The 14,610-nt window shown below is 37.6% G+C and overlaps 1 protein-coding gene across 4 annotated transcripts in view; it reads left to right on the top strand.

Moving 5' to 3' along the window:
• Window positions 1–14,610, top strand: part of RPS6KC1 (ribosomal protein S6 kinase C1) — a 212,635-nt gene that overhangs the window by 127,998 nt on the left and 70,027 nt on the right. For all 4 annotated transcript variants that reach the window (XM_013970381.2, XM_018060738.1, XM_013970383.2 and 1 more), the window contains one exon: window positions 1,495–1,587. In XM_013970381.2, coding sequence (XP_013825835.2) covers window positions 1,495–1,587 — 93 coding nt within the window. The remainder of the gene's footprint in view (window positions 1–1,494; window positions 1,588–14,610) is intronic.

The raw sequence follows: 14,610 nt of genomic DNA, 5'->3' as shown, positions 1-14,610 counted from the left end.
AGATTTGAAAAGATTGTTATTACCCTGTTGAGTTTCCATTATCACCAACATTCTCAAGTTTCTTTAAAAAGTAAAGAGTTATCTTTTTAAAATATCACCTCTTTAGGCATATTGAAGTTAGTGTTTGCTTGCTAAACCTAAGAAAAAACAAAAAAAATTTTGAAAGCTAATTGCACAAAGTGATAGTTTTCCTAGCTGTTAAAGACACCTGATTTGTCTGTGTGACCTCCCTCACTTGTCACTCTCCTCTCTTCCTCCTTCCTTTCTTTTCTGCTCTTCCTCTTGGCTTCCAACCAGCATTCTAGGCACTGTGAATATACAGGTGAATAAGGCATACTTCCTGTTCTCAAGGAGCTTCTTGTCTAGTGATGTTGGGCTGCGCTAGGACTTGAAGTATCGAAAATGGTAACTCAGTAACTCCAGTAATCATAACATTTGGTTAACCAGGTTATTTATCAGTAGCCACTCAGTGGGGTGATAAATGTTTCCTCTGTATTCTAACAGATTGTTGAGAACAGAAAGGTCTGTTTTGAAGATATAATAAGGCTTTGTGTGTCCTGTCATCGCATCACCATTTTAATATAAAGGTTAATAAAGGATTGCTTTCTGATTGTAGATGCCAAATGGAAAGGTCTTTGGAATTTATCTAGTCTAATGTTTTGTATGACTGGTAGTGAAAAACTAAGACCAATGGATGGGAAGTTAGGATTATTATTTTATTGTAAGTGGTACTGAAATATCCCTTCTGTATTCATTGATCTTTTTTGCACTTTTTATTATGGTGAACAGATGAAGTTTTCCACATCACAGGTGTTCAAATATTTAAAAGACATTTTCTGCTGTAAATCATCTCTTTTCTAGGCTTAACCAATCTCAGTTCTAATAATTATTGGTTATGGGATAGAGTTTCTTAATTCTTCACCATTATTAGCAATTCTGGATGACCTTAAATTTGCCAATCCCTCTTAACATACATAGTATATATTTTAAAAGTAGCATTAAAGAACTGTAGTTTTATGATGAGAGAAAATGACTTATGTTCCCTCTCTCCCCAAGTTTATCTATTGTTTTTTAGTCTTTTTCTTCTAAATTACTCTTGAGCCTTCTGGGACAAATATAAGGCTGTGATTGATTGTCGGTTCAGTTATCCATTTGTTACAAAGTTTCATTATAGCTGTACAGTTCTGAATTGAATTGTTGCTTTGGAAACTGTATCAGCTCATTAATTTTTCTTTTTAAAATCTTGTTTCCAGTGTTATCATGATTTATTTACTTGCAACTTTTTTCTTGCTTTTTCTTTTTGATTTCCTTCATTTTTGATTTTATTATTTTTTTTTACTTTATATTACAGACAAACAGAAACTTCCTCCTTTCATCTTTCCATTCTCTGATTTATGATAAATTTAGTTCCTTTGGCCTGGCATTTGCTTCAGCAGGCAGTCTTCCTTCAAGTACCTCCCTGATTGATGTGTAATCTTTGATATCTTCCATTAGCCTCCAGGATCACTAAGTTCAAGGCCCCCTTGGAACCTAAGGAGCCCTGCCGAGGAGCTGAAGGCCTTCAGAGTCCTTGGGGTGATTGACAAGGTAATTCTTCAGTGTCTCTTCAAGAGTTCAGTAATAAATCGACTGCATGCTGACATTATGTCTTTGAAGCTTTGGATCTTAAGGATATGAAACAAAAGGAGAAAATGACTCAAATGCATCTGCACTTTAAAATAACAAAAGCAGAAAAGAAAAAGCTTTTATCTAAGCAATTCATGTAAGGTCATGCAAAATATGTTATGTTAAAGGAGAAGGTGCTTATTTGTTGGCATTCAGTCTAGTAAAGAGTTTGATTTTATAAACCTGTTATAGCAGATAAAGATACACTGTGTGTTAGTTACAAACACTAGTGAGTCAGTAGTTGTTCAGCATTAACTGGTATAGTCAGTCTAATGGTCAAAAAGAAGTATGGTGCTCTCCTAATAAATACTGTTTCTTGAGTACCTGCTATGTATCAGACCGTGTATTAGGCAATTTATGTAATATAAACAACATAATACAATGTTTTCTGCATGTTTACAGTATAAAGAACATAATCCTTTTTCAACCCTGTTATTTGCATCTTGGTGGAAAAGTGATGTTTAGAACAGTTTAAGTAACTTGCCCCAAAAGTCACATAGAAATATTTATAGTACTGGAATTCAAACCAGGATCATTGTAACACCAAGAACTGTGTTTTTCCCCTGTATACTAAATCCCCCTTTACACACTCACATTTTTATATTTGAAATCCAAGTATTGCGATAGCAGGTGTCTCTGCCATTCAGTTTCCCCAGATTTGGTGACATCTCAGGTATGCCAAACAACAGTGCTGGGGCGCCAGAAAGTTTTTGAGTAATTGTAAAATCATACCCCGTAAGCCAGTTTTAAATATTTTTGGTCAGCCGCCACTATTTTAATACCTTTCAAAGTGAAAGAAAATGCCTTAATATTAGATAGAAATTAATTTAATCTTTTTAATGTCAGTCAATCCTTTATGAAGCACCTTAGTGTGTGTTTATAACTTCACATTCATTCACTGCTTCTTGTGTTCTAAAGTATGTGTGTGATTCTAAGCTAAAATTGAATAATGTGGAATATATTTCAGGTAATTTGAGGTATTTCAAAAGGAATATTAGGTTAGATATTACATGAAGCTGTTGTGGTCTTTTTAAATTCTTATCAGCATCAGTTTGTCTCAGAGAAATTTATTTGACTGAATTTTGAAGTTAAAGAATTCTAAGCAATAGAACTTTTAATCCTGAAATATTTCCTTAACCATATTTTTTTCTAGCCTTCCCAGATTAGAGAAAATTCTGTTTGAGAATTCAGAGAAGTAAAATAGCAGTTAAATAGTTCTTGGATTAATTAAAAGTTCTTGGATTTCTGTGCAGGCAAATGTACTTTTTTGAGGTACTGTGTCTGCTCCCTCTCTTAGATCTGTTTATTTTGACAAATATGACCTTTCATTGCTCGACTCTAATCATGAGTACGTCACTGTTAAGTCCTGGTAATAGCTATGAGTCTCACATATTTATCCAAATAAGGATGCTGACTGTGGAGGAATCCCTAAATTCTATGCTGAGAATGATAATTCACTATTATCTTTGTTCTGTTAACGGGGGGAGTATGTTGGTGTTTAGAAGGGGACGTTTTAACTTTTCTAAGTAGAAATAAAGAAATCTGTACTTTGGAATTAATAAACTTTGCAAATAATCTTTAAAAATTTGTAATAGTCTGTATTGTAAAAACATGAATAGATAGATTTTTTAAAACTTTGAATTTTTTTTAAAGATGAATTCTTCTCCATTGAAATGAAGGATACCTAATATTTGGGTTTTAGAAACTTCAAAGTTTGGAAGAGAAGTGTTGTGTCAATTCTAGAAAATACACTAGATACATTAATCATCACCTGCTGTTGTTTAGTTGTTAGGTTGTGTCCAACTCTTTTGCGACCCCATGAACTGTAGCCCACTAGGCTTCTCTGCATGGGATTTCCCATGCCAGAATGCTGGAGTGGGTTACTGTTTCCTTCTCCAGGGGCTCTTCCTGACCCAGAGCTCGAACCCGTGCCTTCTGCATTGGCAGGTGGATTTTTTACCACTGAGCCACCAGGGAAGCCCCAATCTTACCTGTACTGAACATAGATTCTCTAATTCTGTTTCCTTATGATACGTTCTTTAAGAGCTATTTAAAATGTTATTCTCTAATAGCTTAGGAAAATAAAATTTCCTTTGGAATAGAATTTGACAGGCTTTTATAATGAAAACAAGTAAAGCAGATTTGTTCATTAATATCTAGACCATAAGCTTCATGAAAATAAGATCATGTCGTTCTTGTTCACCTTTATAATCTCAACATCCAGAATCATGCCTGGCACATAATGGACACTTAGTCAATATTTGTTGAAGGGATGAAATTGAGACTTAAGTGACTTTTAATGTATCATATATAGAGTGACACCTACTGGTATAACATGAGACTGCTATCTAGTATCGTGGTTCAAGACACTTAGATGTCCTTATCCAGAGGGACAGTAATTACATAGTTGTGTCTTGGTCTAGAATTCAAAGAGGAATAAGTGACTTTATGTTCCTTAACTGGGATTGGAAAATCTTTCATTTTAATGCAGTGCAAGGAAAGCAGCACTTTACTTATTGTGGAGAAACAGTTCAAATGACGGTGGCTTTCTCACCAGAAATCATCAAGGCCGTGCGGACATGGCACAACACTGGAGTGCTGGAGAAGAGCTGTCAACCCCGTTTCTATGTCTTGAAAAATAGCGGTCAAGAATGAAGGGGAAATCAGCCCTTTTGAAGGCTGAAGAAAAGGATGAAGCAACACTAAGGGAATTTGTCACTTGATAATCTGCTGTGAGAGAACAGCTTAAGTAAGTTCTCTAAACAGAAAGGAAATAATAAAAGCAGGAATTCTGAAATATTAAGGAAGAAAGAACAAAAGAGTGAAATACGAGTGGATGTTTTTCTTTCCCTCTGGAGTATTCTAAGTTGTTTTATGGTTGAACAAAAACTATCCTGTCTGATGTTCTTTTTTTAAGAAAATCATTTCTTTATTTTAATTGGAGGATAATTACTTTACAGTATTGCGATGGCTTTTGCCATACATAGGCATGAGTAGGCCACAGGTACGCCTGTGTCCCCCATCCTCCCACTCCGCCCCGCCCCATCCCTCCAGGCTGTTACAGAGCACCAGCCCTGGGGGCCCTGCTTCATGCGGGCCTGATGTAGTTCTAAAAGTGTAGAGAGAAAATATTTACGATAATTATAAATGAAGGAGTATAAAGGAATGTGAGGTTTCTGCACTTCATTTGAAATGGTAGAATGATGACACCAGTAGGCAGAGATGTTGTTTGTATCTGATGGCTAGAGTAAGCAGTAAAAAAGGTAGACGTAGAGAGAGAGACACTAAAAAGCACTCTAGATAAACCAAATGGGATTCTGAAAAGCATTCAAGTAACTCACAGGAAGGCAAGAAAAAGAAAAGAGAAAAAACAAAGAATACAGACAGAAAATGTAAAAATTGGCTTCAGAGCAAAGAAGATTAACTGGAGACAGGAAAATTATATAATGATCAAAGGGTTAATCCACTAAGAATATGTAGCAGTCCTAGACATGTACTCACCAAATTTAGGTTTGGTATATTATTAGTACTGTACTGATAATACAAAAAACTGATAACTGAAAGGAGAAATAAACAATTTCACATTTGTGAGATATGGTGAAAGTGGTGCTTAGAAGGAAATTGACAGCACTGAATGCATATATTAAAATTGAAGAAAGATCTAAAATCAGTTATCTAAGTTTCCATCCTAGGAAATGAGAAAAAGAAGAGCAAAATAAATAGGAAGTCGCCCAGTCATGTCCCAACTCTTTGCAACCCCATGAACTGTGGTCCACCAGGCATGGATTCAGGAATCCACTTGCAATGCAAGAGACCCATGTTCGATCCCTGGGTTGGGAAGATCCCCTGGAGAAGGGAATGGCTACCTGCTCCATTATTCTTGCTTGGAGAATTCTGTGGACAGAGCAGCTTGGCGGATTATAGTTCATGGGGTTGCAAAGAATTGGACATGACTGAGTGACTAACACTGGGTCTTCCCAGGTAGCACTAGTGGTAAAGAACCCTCTTGCCAGTGCAGGAGATGTAAGAGACATGAGGTCAATCCCCAGGTCAGGAAGATTCCCTGGAGGAAGGCATGGCAACCCACTCCAGTACTCTTGCTTGGAGAATCCGACGGGCAGAAGAGCCTGGTGGACTACAGTCCATGGGATTTCAAACAGTCAGACATGGCTGAAGCAACTTAGCGGGCATGCACAAGCAGAAGAAAAGAAATAATAAAAATTAAGGTGGAAATCATAAGAATTGAAAAACAGGAACTCAAAAAAGAAAAACTCAAACCTGGTTCTGTTAAAAAGTCAACAAGCTTTTTACTAGGTTTACTAATAAAAAGAAAAGATACAAATTTTTAAGATCAGAGATGTAAGAGAGAACCTCACTTTAGGCATAAACCTCAAAAGGGTAATAAGGGAATACTGTGAACAGTGCTATGCACACAAAATTGATAACCTAGATGAAATGGACCAATTCCTTTAAAGACATAGTCTGCTGAAACTCACACAAGAAATATTCAATCTGAGTAGGTCTATATCTATTTAAAAAAATTGAACCAATAATTAATAAGCTTCTAGAGTCGAAAGCATCAGGCCTAGATGGATTCACTGGTGAATTCCACCAACATTTAGGGAAGAGATTGAACCAATTCTATAATTTCTTCCAGAAGATCGAAGCAGTGGTCATACTTCCTAACTCAATCACTGAGGCCAGTGTTAGCTTAAAAACAGAAGTAAAGATATTACTAGAAATGAAAGTTATAGACCAGTATCTTTCATAAACATAGATATAAAAAGCCTAAAAAAATATTAGGAATTTTGAATCTAATAATGTATAGAAAGAGCTATGTACTATGACCAAGTGGTATTTATCCCAAGTGTGCAAGGCTGGTTTGACATTTCCAAGTCAATTAATGTTATCCAGCATATCTACAAGCTAAAGAAGAAAAATCACATCATCCTCTCAATTGACTATAAAAAAGCATATGGCATAATCCAATACCCATTCATGATAAAAACTCTCAGCAAATTAGGAATCGAGGGAAAATTCCCCAACTTGATAAAGCACTTTTATAGAGCTCCTATAGTTTGCATCATCCTTAATGCTGAGAATCTTGAAGTTTCCCTCTAAGATCATGATCAAGGCAAGGATGTCCTTTCTCATCCCTCCTTTTCAGCATCCTACTGAAAGTTCTCACGATTGCAGTAAGGTAAGGAAAGGAAATAAAGATACAAAAATTGGAAAGGAAGAAAGAAAACTTCATTTGAAGGTGACATGATTGTCTATATGAAAAATGCACCCCAAAATAGTATTATAGGAAGGCTGCATGATACATGGTTAATGTATAAAAGTCCATCACTTTCTTAGATACCAGCAGTGAACAAGGGGAATTTAAAAACTCAATATCACGTATATCAGCACTTCCAAAAAAATGAAATACTTAGACATAAATCTAACAAAATATATACAGCTTTATATGAGGAAAACTATAAAACTCTAATGAAAAAAATTAAAGAAGAGCTAAATAAATGGCTAGATAATCCATGTTCATATGTAGGATAATTCGTTACTGTCAGGATGTCAGTTCTTCCCTGCTTGATTTATGCATTTAGTACAATCTCAGTCAAAATCACAGCAAGTTATTTTGTGGATATTGAGAAAATGATTCTAAAGTTTTAATAAAGGAACAGATGTTCCAGAAAATCTAACATAATATTGAAGGAAAAGAACAAATTCAGAGAAGTGATTCTACCTGAATTTAAGACTTTCTGTAAAGCTATAGAAATCAAGACAGTGGTGTGGGATTGGTGAAAGAATAGACAGATAAATGGAACAGAATAGAGTTAGAAATAGATCTACATGAATATAGTCTCGTGGTCTTTGATAAAGGAGTAAAGGCAGTACCATGGAGAAAAGATAGTTGCATCAGCAGATGGTACTGAAGCACCAAAGCCAGTGAAGAAAGGGGCCCAAGACACAGGCCTTAAGGGGGCCCGAGACACAGGCCTTAAAGGGGCCCGAGACGCAGGCCTTAAAGGGGCCCGAGACGCAGGCCTTAAAGGGGCCCGAGACGCAGGCCTTAAAGGGGCCCGAGACGCAGGCCTTATAGGGGCCCGAGACGCAGGCCTTATAGGGGCCCGAGACGCAGGCCTTAAAGGGGCCCGAGACGCAGGCCTTAAAGGGGTCCTAGACGCAGGCCTTAAAGGGGCCCTAGACGCAGGCCTTAAAGGGGCCCTAGACATAGACGCATTGAAAAAAAAATGAACTCAAAGTGGATTGTAGACCTAAAGAAAAACACAAAGGTATAAAAATCTTAGAATACAACATAGGAAAAAATCTAGATAACCTTGGGTATGACAGTGACTTTTTAGATATAACACCAAAGACGTGATCCATGGAAGAAATATTTGATAAGCTGGACATCATCAGAATTAAAAACTTCTCCTCTATGAAAGACACTGTAAAGATAATGAAGACAAGTTATAGACTGGGAAAAAATATTTGTCAAAGCATATATGATAAGGAATGTTATCCAGAATATACAAAGAACTTTTAAAACCTAACAATAAGAAAATGAACAACCCAATTAAAAATGGGCTGAAGACCTTAATAGGAACCTCACCAAAGGAAATATACAGATGTCAAGTATGCATATGAAAAGACGCTGCACATCCTACATCATCAGGGAAATGTAAACTAAAACAGCAATGAAATACCTCTAGATACTTGTTGAGTTGCCCAGTCATGTGGGACTCTTTGTGACCCTATGGAGTGTAGCCTGCCCGGTTGCTCTGTCCATGGGATTTCCAAGGCTAGAATACTGGAGTGGGCTGCCATTTTCCTCTCTAGGGGATCTTCCTGACCCGACCCAGGGATCGAACCCACGTCTCCCACAGGTCTCCTGAGTTACAGGCAGATTCTTCACTGCTGAGCCACCAGGGAGGCCATTAGAATGGCCAAAATCTGAAACACTGACAACGCCAAATGCTGGCGAGGATGTGAAACAATAGGGACTCTCATTCATTGCTGGCTGGGAGTACGAAACGGTGCAGCCACTTTGGAAGACATTTGACAGATTCTTACCAAACTAAACATACTTTTACTGTATAATCCAGCAATGGTGCTTATTAGTTATTTACTCAAATGAGCTGAAAAGTTAACATCCACACAAAAGTCTACATGTGTATATTTATAACAGCTTTATTCATAATTGCCAAAAGTTGGAAGCAACCAGATGCCCTTCATGGGATGAATAAACTGTGGTACATCTAGACAATGGAAAATGACTCAGCGCTTAAAAGAAATGAGCTATCAAACTGTGAAGACACGGAGGAACTTTAAATGCATATCACTGAGTGAAAGATGTGCGTGCTGCCTGCGTCAGACTCTTTGCAACCCCGTGGGCTATAGCCCTCTAGGTTCTTCTCTCCGTGGGACGCCAGGCAAAGATGCTGGAGTGGGTTGCCGTTTCCTCCTCCAGAGGATCTTCCTAACCCAGGAACTGAACCTGCATCTCGTCTGTCTCCTGCATTGGCAGGCGGGCTCTTTACCACTAGTGCCACCTGGGAGGCCCAAACAAGTAAAAGATACAGACCTCAAAAGGGTACGTGTTGTATGGCTGTAAGTATATGACATTCTGGAAAGGGCACAAAGTCAGGGAGACAGGAGAATGATCAGTGATTACCAGGGATTAAGAGGAGGAAGGAAGGATGAACAGGTAGAGATGGAATTTTGGGGGGCAGTGAAACTATTCTGCTGGATATAATGGTGGATACATGTTGTACATTTGTCAAAAACCATTGAAATATCAAGAGTGAACTCTAAATTGTGATCTTTGGGTGATAATAACGTGTCACTGTAGGTTCATCAGTTTCAACAAATGTACCACCGCTGCAAGATGTTCATAATGGTGGAGGAGCTTGTAGGGCGTTTGGGGGCAGGAGGAATGTATGGAAACTTTGTACTTTCTGTTCAATTTTGTTGTGAACCTAAAACTGCTTCAAGAAGCTAAGGAATAGTTAACAATAGAGTTGGATTGTGCTGATAACATGATAACCACAAGCTGATTTATGCATATTGTTGAAGGGCATGTAGTTTAGCCACAGTTTTTATACATGAAATCAAAATAGACTTTGATTATAGCTAGTAATATCATCTTTAAAGAATGACATCTAATAGACCTGTTTTTTAAAACAAGGGACAGCTACATGTTTGATAAACACACACACACACACACATGCATTTTGGTTGTTTCATTATGTTCATTACTTTAATATCTTGTTCTTTCTCTTGGAAACATATGTCTTAACTGTAATTGAATATATAAAAATGAATTCTATACTTGCAAAACCCTTTATCTGTGATATTAATGTTAATATTAGATTAATAGAGTATTTTTTTATTCTAAAGAACTCATTCTTTTTGTACTTAAAGTATGATTATTTAATGTATTTTTAGGGATAGATTTGTACGGGCAGTTTTATAATATGATAACCTAAGTAATTTTGGGATCAAGGAGCTAGTTTCATTTTACCTCCTAACGGCTATTCAAGCTCAGGGTTAGAAAGGACTTTAAGGTCATCTGACCCAATGAATTACAGATCTTGTGGCCCATCTGTAGTGCCCCACTGAATGGCTGCTCAGCTTTAGGCTCTTTTTATTTGTTAATTTAACAAGCTTCTTTTGAATGCCGCCATGTGACAGCCACTGCTGGGTGCTGTATAGGACTTGTCTCTTCCTTTTAGTCTAGCAGGAGAGATACAGGTCAGTATGTAAATTCTAAAACAACATGGGAAGGACTATAAAGAAGTGTGAGTAAGGACTGAGCTACTCAGTGTCTCAGTCGGTCATTCCATTTCACACAGTTGAAACTCGTAGAAAGGCTTTTTTGTTTACTCTTGAGCCAAGTACTGCTGCTTTAGTCCTTAGTACTGCCCTTCTCCAATAACCATTTTTTAGTTATTTCAAGACAGTGTGTTGTCTTTCCAGTTGGTATTGTTTTTCTTTTTGTTTCTTCTAGTTTTATTTTGCTTAAATTTGACCAAAATTTCAATCTTTTGAAATATCTTCAGACTTTCCTTGTACACACTTTTTGTTCCTTAGGGTTAATAGATTGGTTCCTTCTCTCCCCGTCATGCTCCTCTTATTTTTTCCTATGTCCCTGTCCTTCTTATTTTTTACATTTATTACTAAACCATTTGATAAAACTTTAAAATGTCTCAGTACCATCCGGTGCCTCAGACAGTACTTTGGATCAGTGGTTTTCTCGTAGTCTTCTTTCTCAGATTCCTTCTTTGCTCTTCTCAAGTCTGGACTGGTTTGTTCTCTTGGTCTTCTGCATAGCTGCCCTCATCACACTTTCACTTGTTTTCCTGGGAATTCTTTCCATCAGTATTCTATATTGAATTCCAGTTCCTGACCTTTCCCCCACCCCCACCTTCTTTCTGCTTGCTGGAGGCCTGTAGGCTCTTCTTTCTGACCCTACTGTTTCAGAATTTCACAGTGATTTGTTTTACGTGGGATTTTATTTTATTTTAATTTGTTGAGTTGGGCATTTGGTGACCTTCAATTTGGGAAATGATACAGATATTTTATTAGGAAACCTAATAGTTTCAGTATCTATATGTCTTTATCTTTTAGGCTACTTGGTTTTCTTAGAAAAGAACTTTCCAGTCTTTTACTGAGGGATGTAGTATTAGACCAGCCAGGATTCTGGGAGCCCAGTGGTTGAAGGAGGACCACTGTCCTCATCCGTTTGGTGTGTAGGTCTTCATATAAGCCCTGTTTTCACTGCCGCTCTTCAATCCCTGCTTTAGCTGTCTGTAGTGTCTGGTTCATTCTGTTGTCTGTCTTCTATCTTTTCTGTCTTCCATCTTTTCTCATCTCCTCTCTTGTTTTCTTTGTAGTCATTATTATGTAGCTTTAAAATTTTCTTTCAGTTCCGTTCAGCAGCTCAGTCATGTCTGACTCTTTGCGACCCCATGGACTGCAGCACACCAGGCTTCCCTGTCCATCGCCAGTTTCTATAGGGGATAGTGATCTGTATTTCAGAGAATGTTAAATTTAACACATTGTGTGGACCTCTCAGCTTCATGGTGTCCATGATTTTGATCAACATGTCTTTGTTGACCTTTTTCAAGTTAACAATTTTTTTTTTCACCAAAATAGGACAAAGAATCCTGTAGATGACATATAGCTAGAATAATTATTTCAAGTTGACCCAATACCTTCTGAGCACTGCTAGTTACAACTAACCTTCAACTGTTTCAAATCAAAACTTAGGCATCCCAAGTTACTTGTAAGTTTAAAGGCATACACTATTCTCTTTATCCCCCTTTTAATACATACTATACTTGCCTCTAATCTGATTTTCCTCCAGTTCATTGTTGACACTACTGTCAGAATAATTCATAAAATGGATGCTTTAGAAAAGTGATCTTTCTAAAGCTAATAACTCTCTTGCTAATAAGTCTTTAATACCATCACATAGATTTTTAGGATAATGTTTGCACTTCTTATCTAAGCCTGCAAAGACCATTCCCAGACCACCTCAGCATGCTTCCTTGGGTACAGCCCTGTGGAACTTGTAAGGTACACAGGGTACACAGTTTTACACAGGATGTACCCCTCTACCTGGAGTGACTTTTTTTTCCCTTCCTCACTTAATTTTGTTTCATTCTGAATTATTATCTTCTCTTGGAAGGCTACCTTGCTTACCTCTACTGTGTGATATTTTAAAATATCTTTTGCTGTGTCTTTTTAATGCCTTGAACCTTTCTGCCATAGCATTCATCCATATTATACGGTAGATTTATTTTTTAAATATTTATTTATTTGGCTGCTCCGGGTCTTAACTGCAGTGTGCAGGATCCTCGATCTTTATTGTGGTGTGTGGGCTCTTTAGCTGTGGCATGCGAACTCTTAATTGTGGCATATGGGATCCAGTTCCCTGACCAGGGATTGAACCCAGGCCTTCTGCGTTGGGAGTGCAGAGTCTTACCCACTGGACCACCAGGGAAGTCCCTGTGTGGTAGTTTTTGATACTATTTCTATGCTTCCTCCAGCAAGCCTTCACATGCCTCAAATACCAGGTATTTTTCTTATTTTTTTACTAAAAATTAACATTTTTGTGATTTTGATACAGTATCATAGACATCTATTAATTTTAGACAGGAAAGATAGTCTAAATCTTGGGCAGAAGATAATGTGTCTTTGAAGAGGAAGCCTCTATAAGATGTCAAATACCAGCTTGGTGACTATGTCTTATTTAATTTTGTGTTTTTGACATTTAGCATAGTGACTTAGAAACAGCAATACTCAATAAATATGTGTTAAAAAAATGAATAAATAAATGAATGATACCTCTCTACTCACATTATCTTAAAAACAGGTAGGGACCATTTATTCTAATTGACCTACCTCCTCACCATTTCTCTCCAGGTCTTTTCTATTTCTATTTCCTCATTCATTCATTAATTCAGAAGATATTTGTTGAGCTCCTCAGTTCAGTTCAGTTCAGTTTCTCAGTCGTGTCCACCTCTTTGTGACCCCATGGACCACAGCACACCGGGCCTCCATGTGCATCACCAACTCCCAGAATTTACTCAAACGCATGTCCATTGAGTCAGTGATGCCACCCAACCTTCTTATCCTTTGTCGTCCCCTTCTCCTCCTGCCGCCAATCCCTCCCAGCATCCAGTGACTTAGCTCTTCACTTCAGGTGGCCAAAGTATTGGAGTTTCAGCTTCAACATCAGTCCTTCCAGTGAATACTTAGGACTGATCTCCTTTAGGATGGACTGGTTGGATCTCCTTGCAGTCCAAGGGACTCTCAAGAGTCTTCTCCAATACCACAGCTCAAAAGCATCAATTCTTCAGCACTCACATCTATATGTAACTACTGGAAAAACCATAGCCTTGACTAGATGGACCTTTGTTGGCAAAGTAATGTTTCTGCTTTTTCATATGCTTCCTTCCAAATCCTTTAATTTCATGGCTGGAATCACCCTCTGCAGTGATTTTGTTGAGCTCCTGCTATATGTCAAATGTGGTAATAGCCACTGGAGATATAATGGTGAATAAAACACTTCATCTCTACTCTCTCAGAGTTTATAATTTAGTGGGAAATAGCAGTTAGAATACAATGTGAAGCTGTTTCAGTGAGGGAAGTACACTAGAGTATTATGAGAACATGTAAGAGAGGTACCTAACTTGGGGCTCTCCAGAGGCTTTTTAAAGAAAGTAAAGACGTGAGAAATGAGTAGGGTTACTCATAGAAGGCTAAAGGAATGCCAGTATAGAGATGTGCCAGACTCAGAGCTTTCTTTCTAGCTTCTTCAACTGTGAATTTTCTCCTTTTTTCCTTCCTGCCTGCCTATGTATAGTCCAGTCTTCACGATGTAGTTGAAAGCTTACCTCCTCAACTGTAATATTCATGTTTCCTTTCTTTGAATTAAACTTAGCATTCGTTTGTGTCTTATTTTCACTTTAGTTGCCTTAAATATATTGTTAACCTGTCCTAGAGGGCAGAAAGTAGACCTTATTTACCTCTCTTTCTGTCTTTGATAATGCCTGATTAGATATATTGCTGTCTATCCAGTAAGGATTTAATAAATGCTTGCTGGATAGTTATAAAGGGGACAAAAAGAAATAATACGTGTATTTTAAGGTTTCACATACTCTGTGAGGCTGCACCTCAAACTATACCGCATGTTCAGGATCAGAGCAAGAGAGGGGTTTTGAAAACTGTCCAAGCATTCATCCCCCTCTCTTTTGCACCATTTCACGGAATACACGTGTAGATTGTTGGCAGGGAAATAGTTGCAGTCAATGAAATTGTCAGTTTGAGAATGAGTGTTGTGTCTTTGTGTTTCGTATATGCTTTGAAATATTTTGGAATGTTTTTAAGAACATCAACACTTGGATTTTTAAACTAAATAAATGTTCTAGGTGATAT

This window comes from Capra hircus, chromosome 16 (genome assembly GCF_001704415.2).
Source record: "Capra hircus breed San Clemente chromosome 16, ASM170441v1, whole genome shotgun sequence".
Classification (NCBI taxonomy): Eukaryota; Metazoa; Chordata; class Mammalia; order Artiodactyla; family Bovidae; genus Capra; species Capra hircus.
This window is presented reverse-complemented; position numbering and strand designations above follow the sequence as displayed.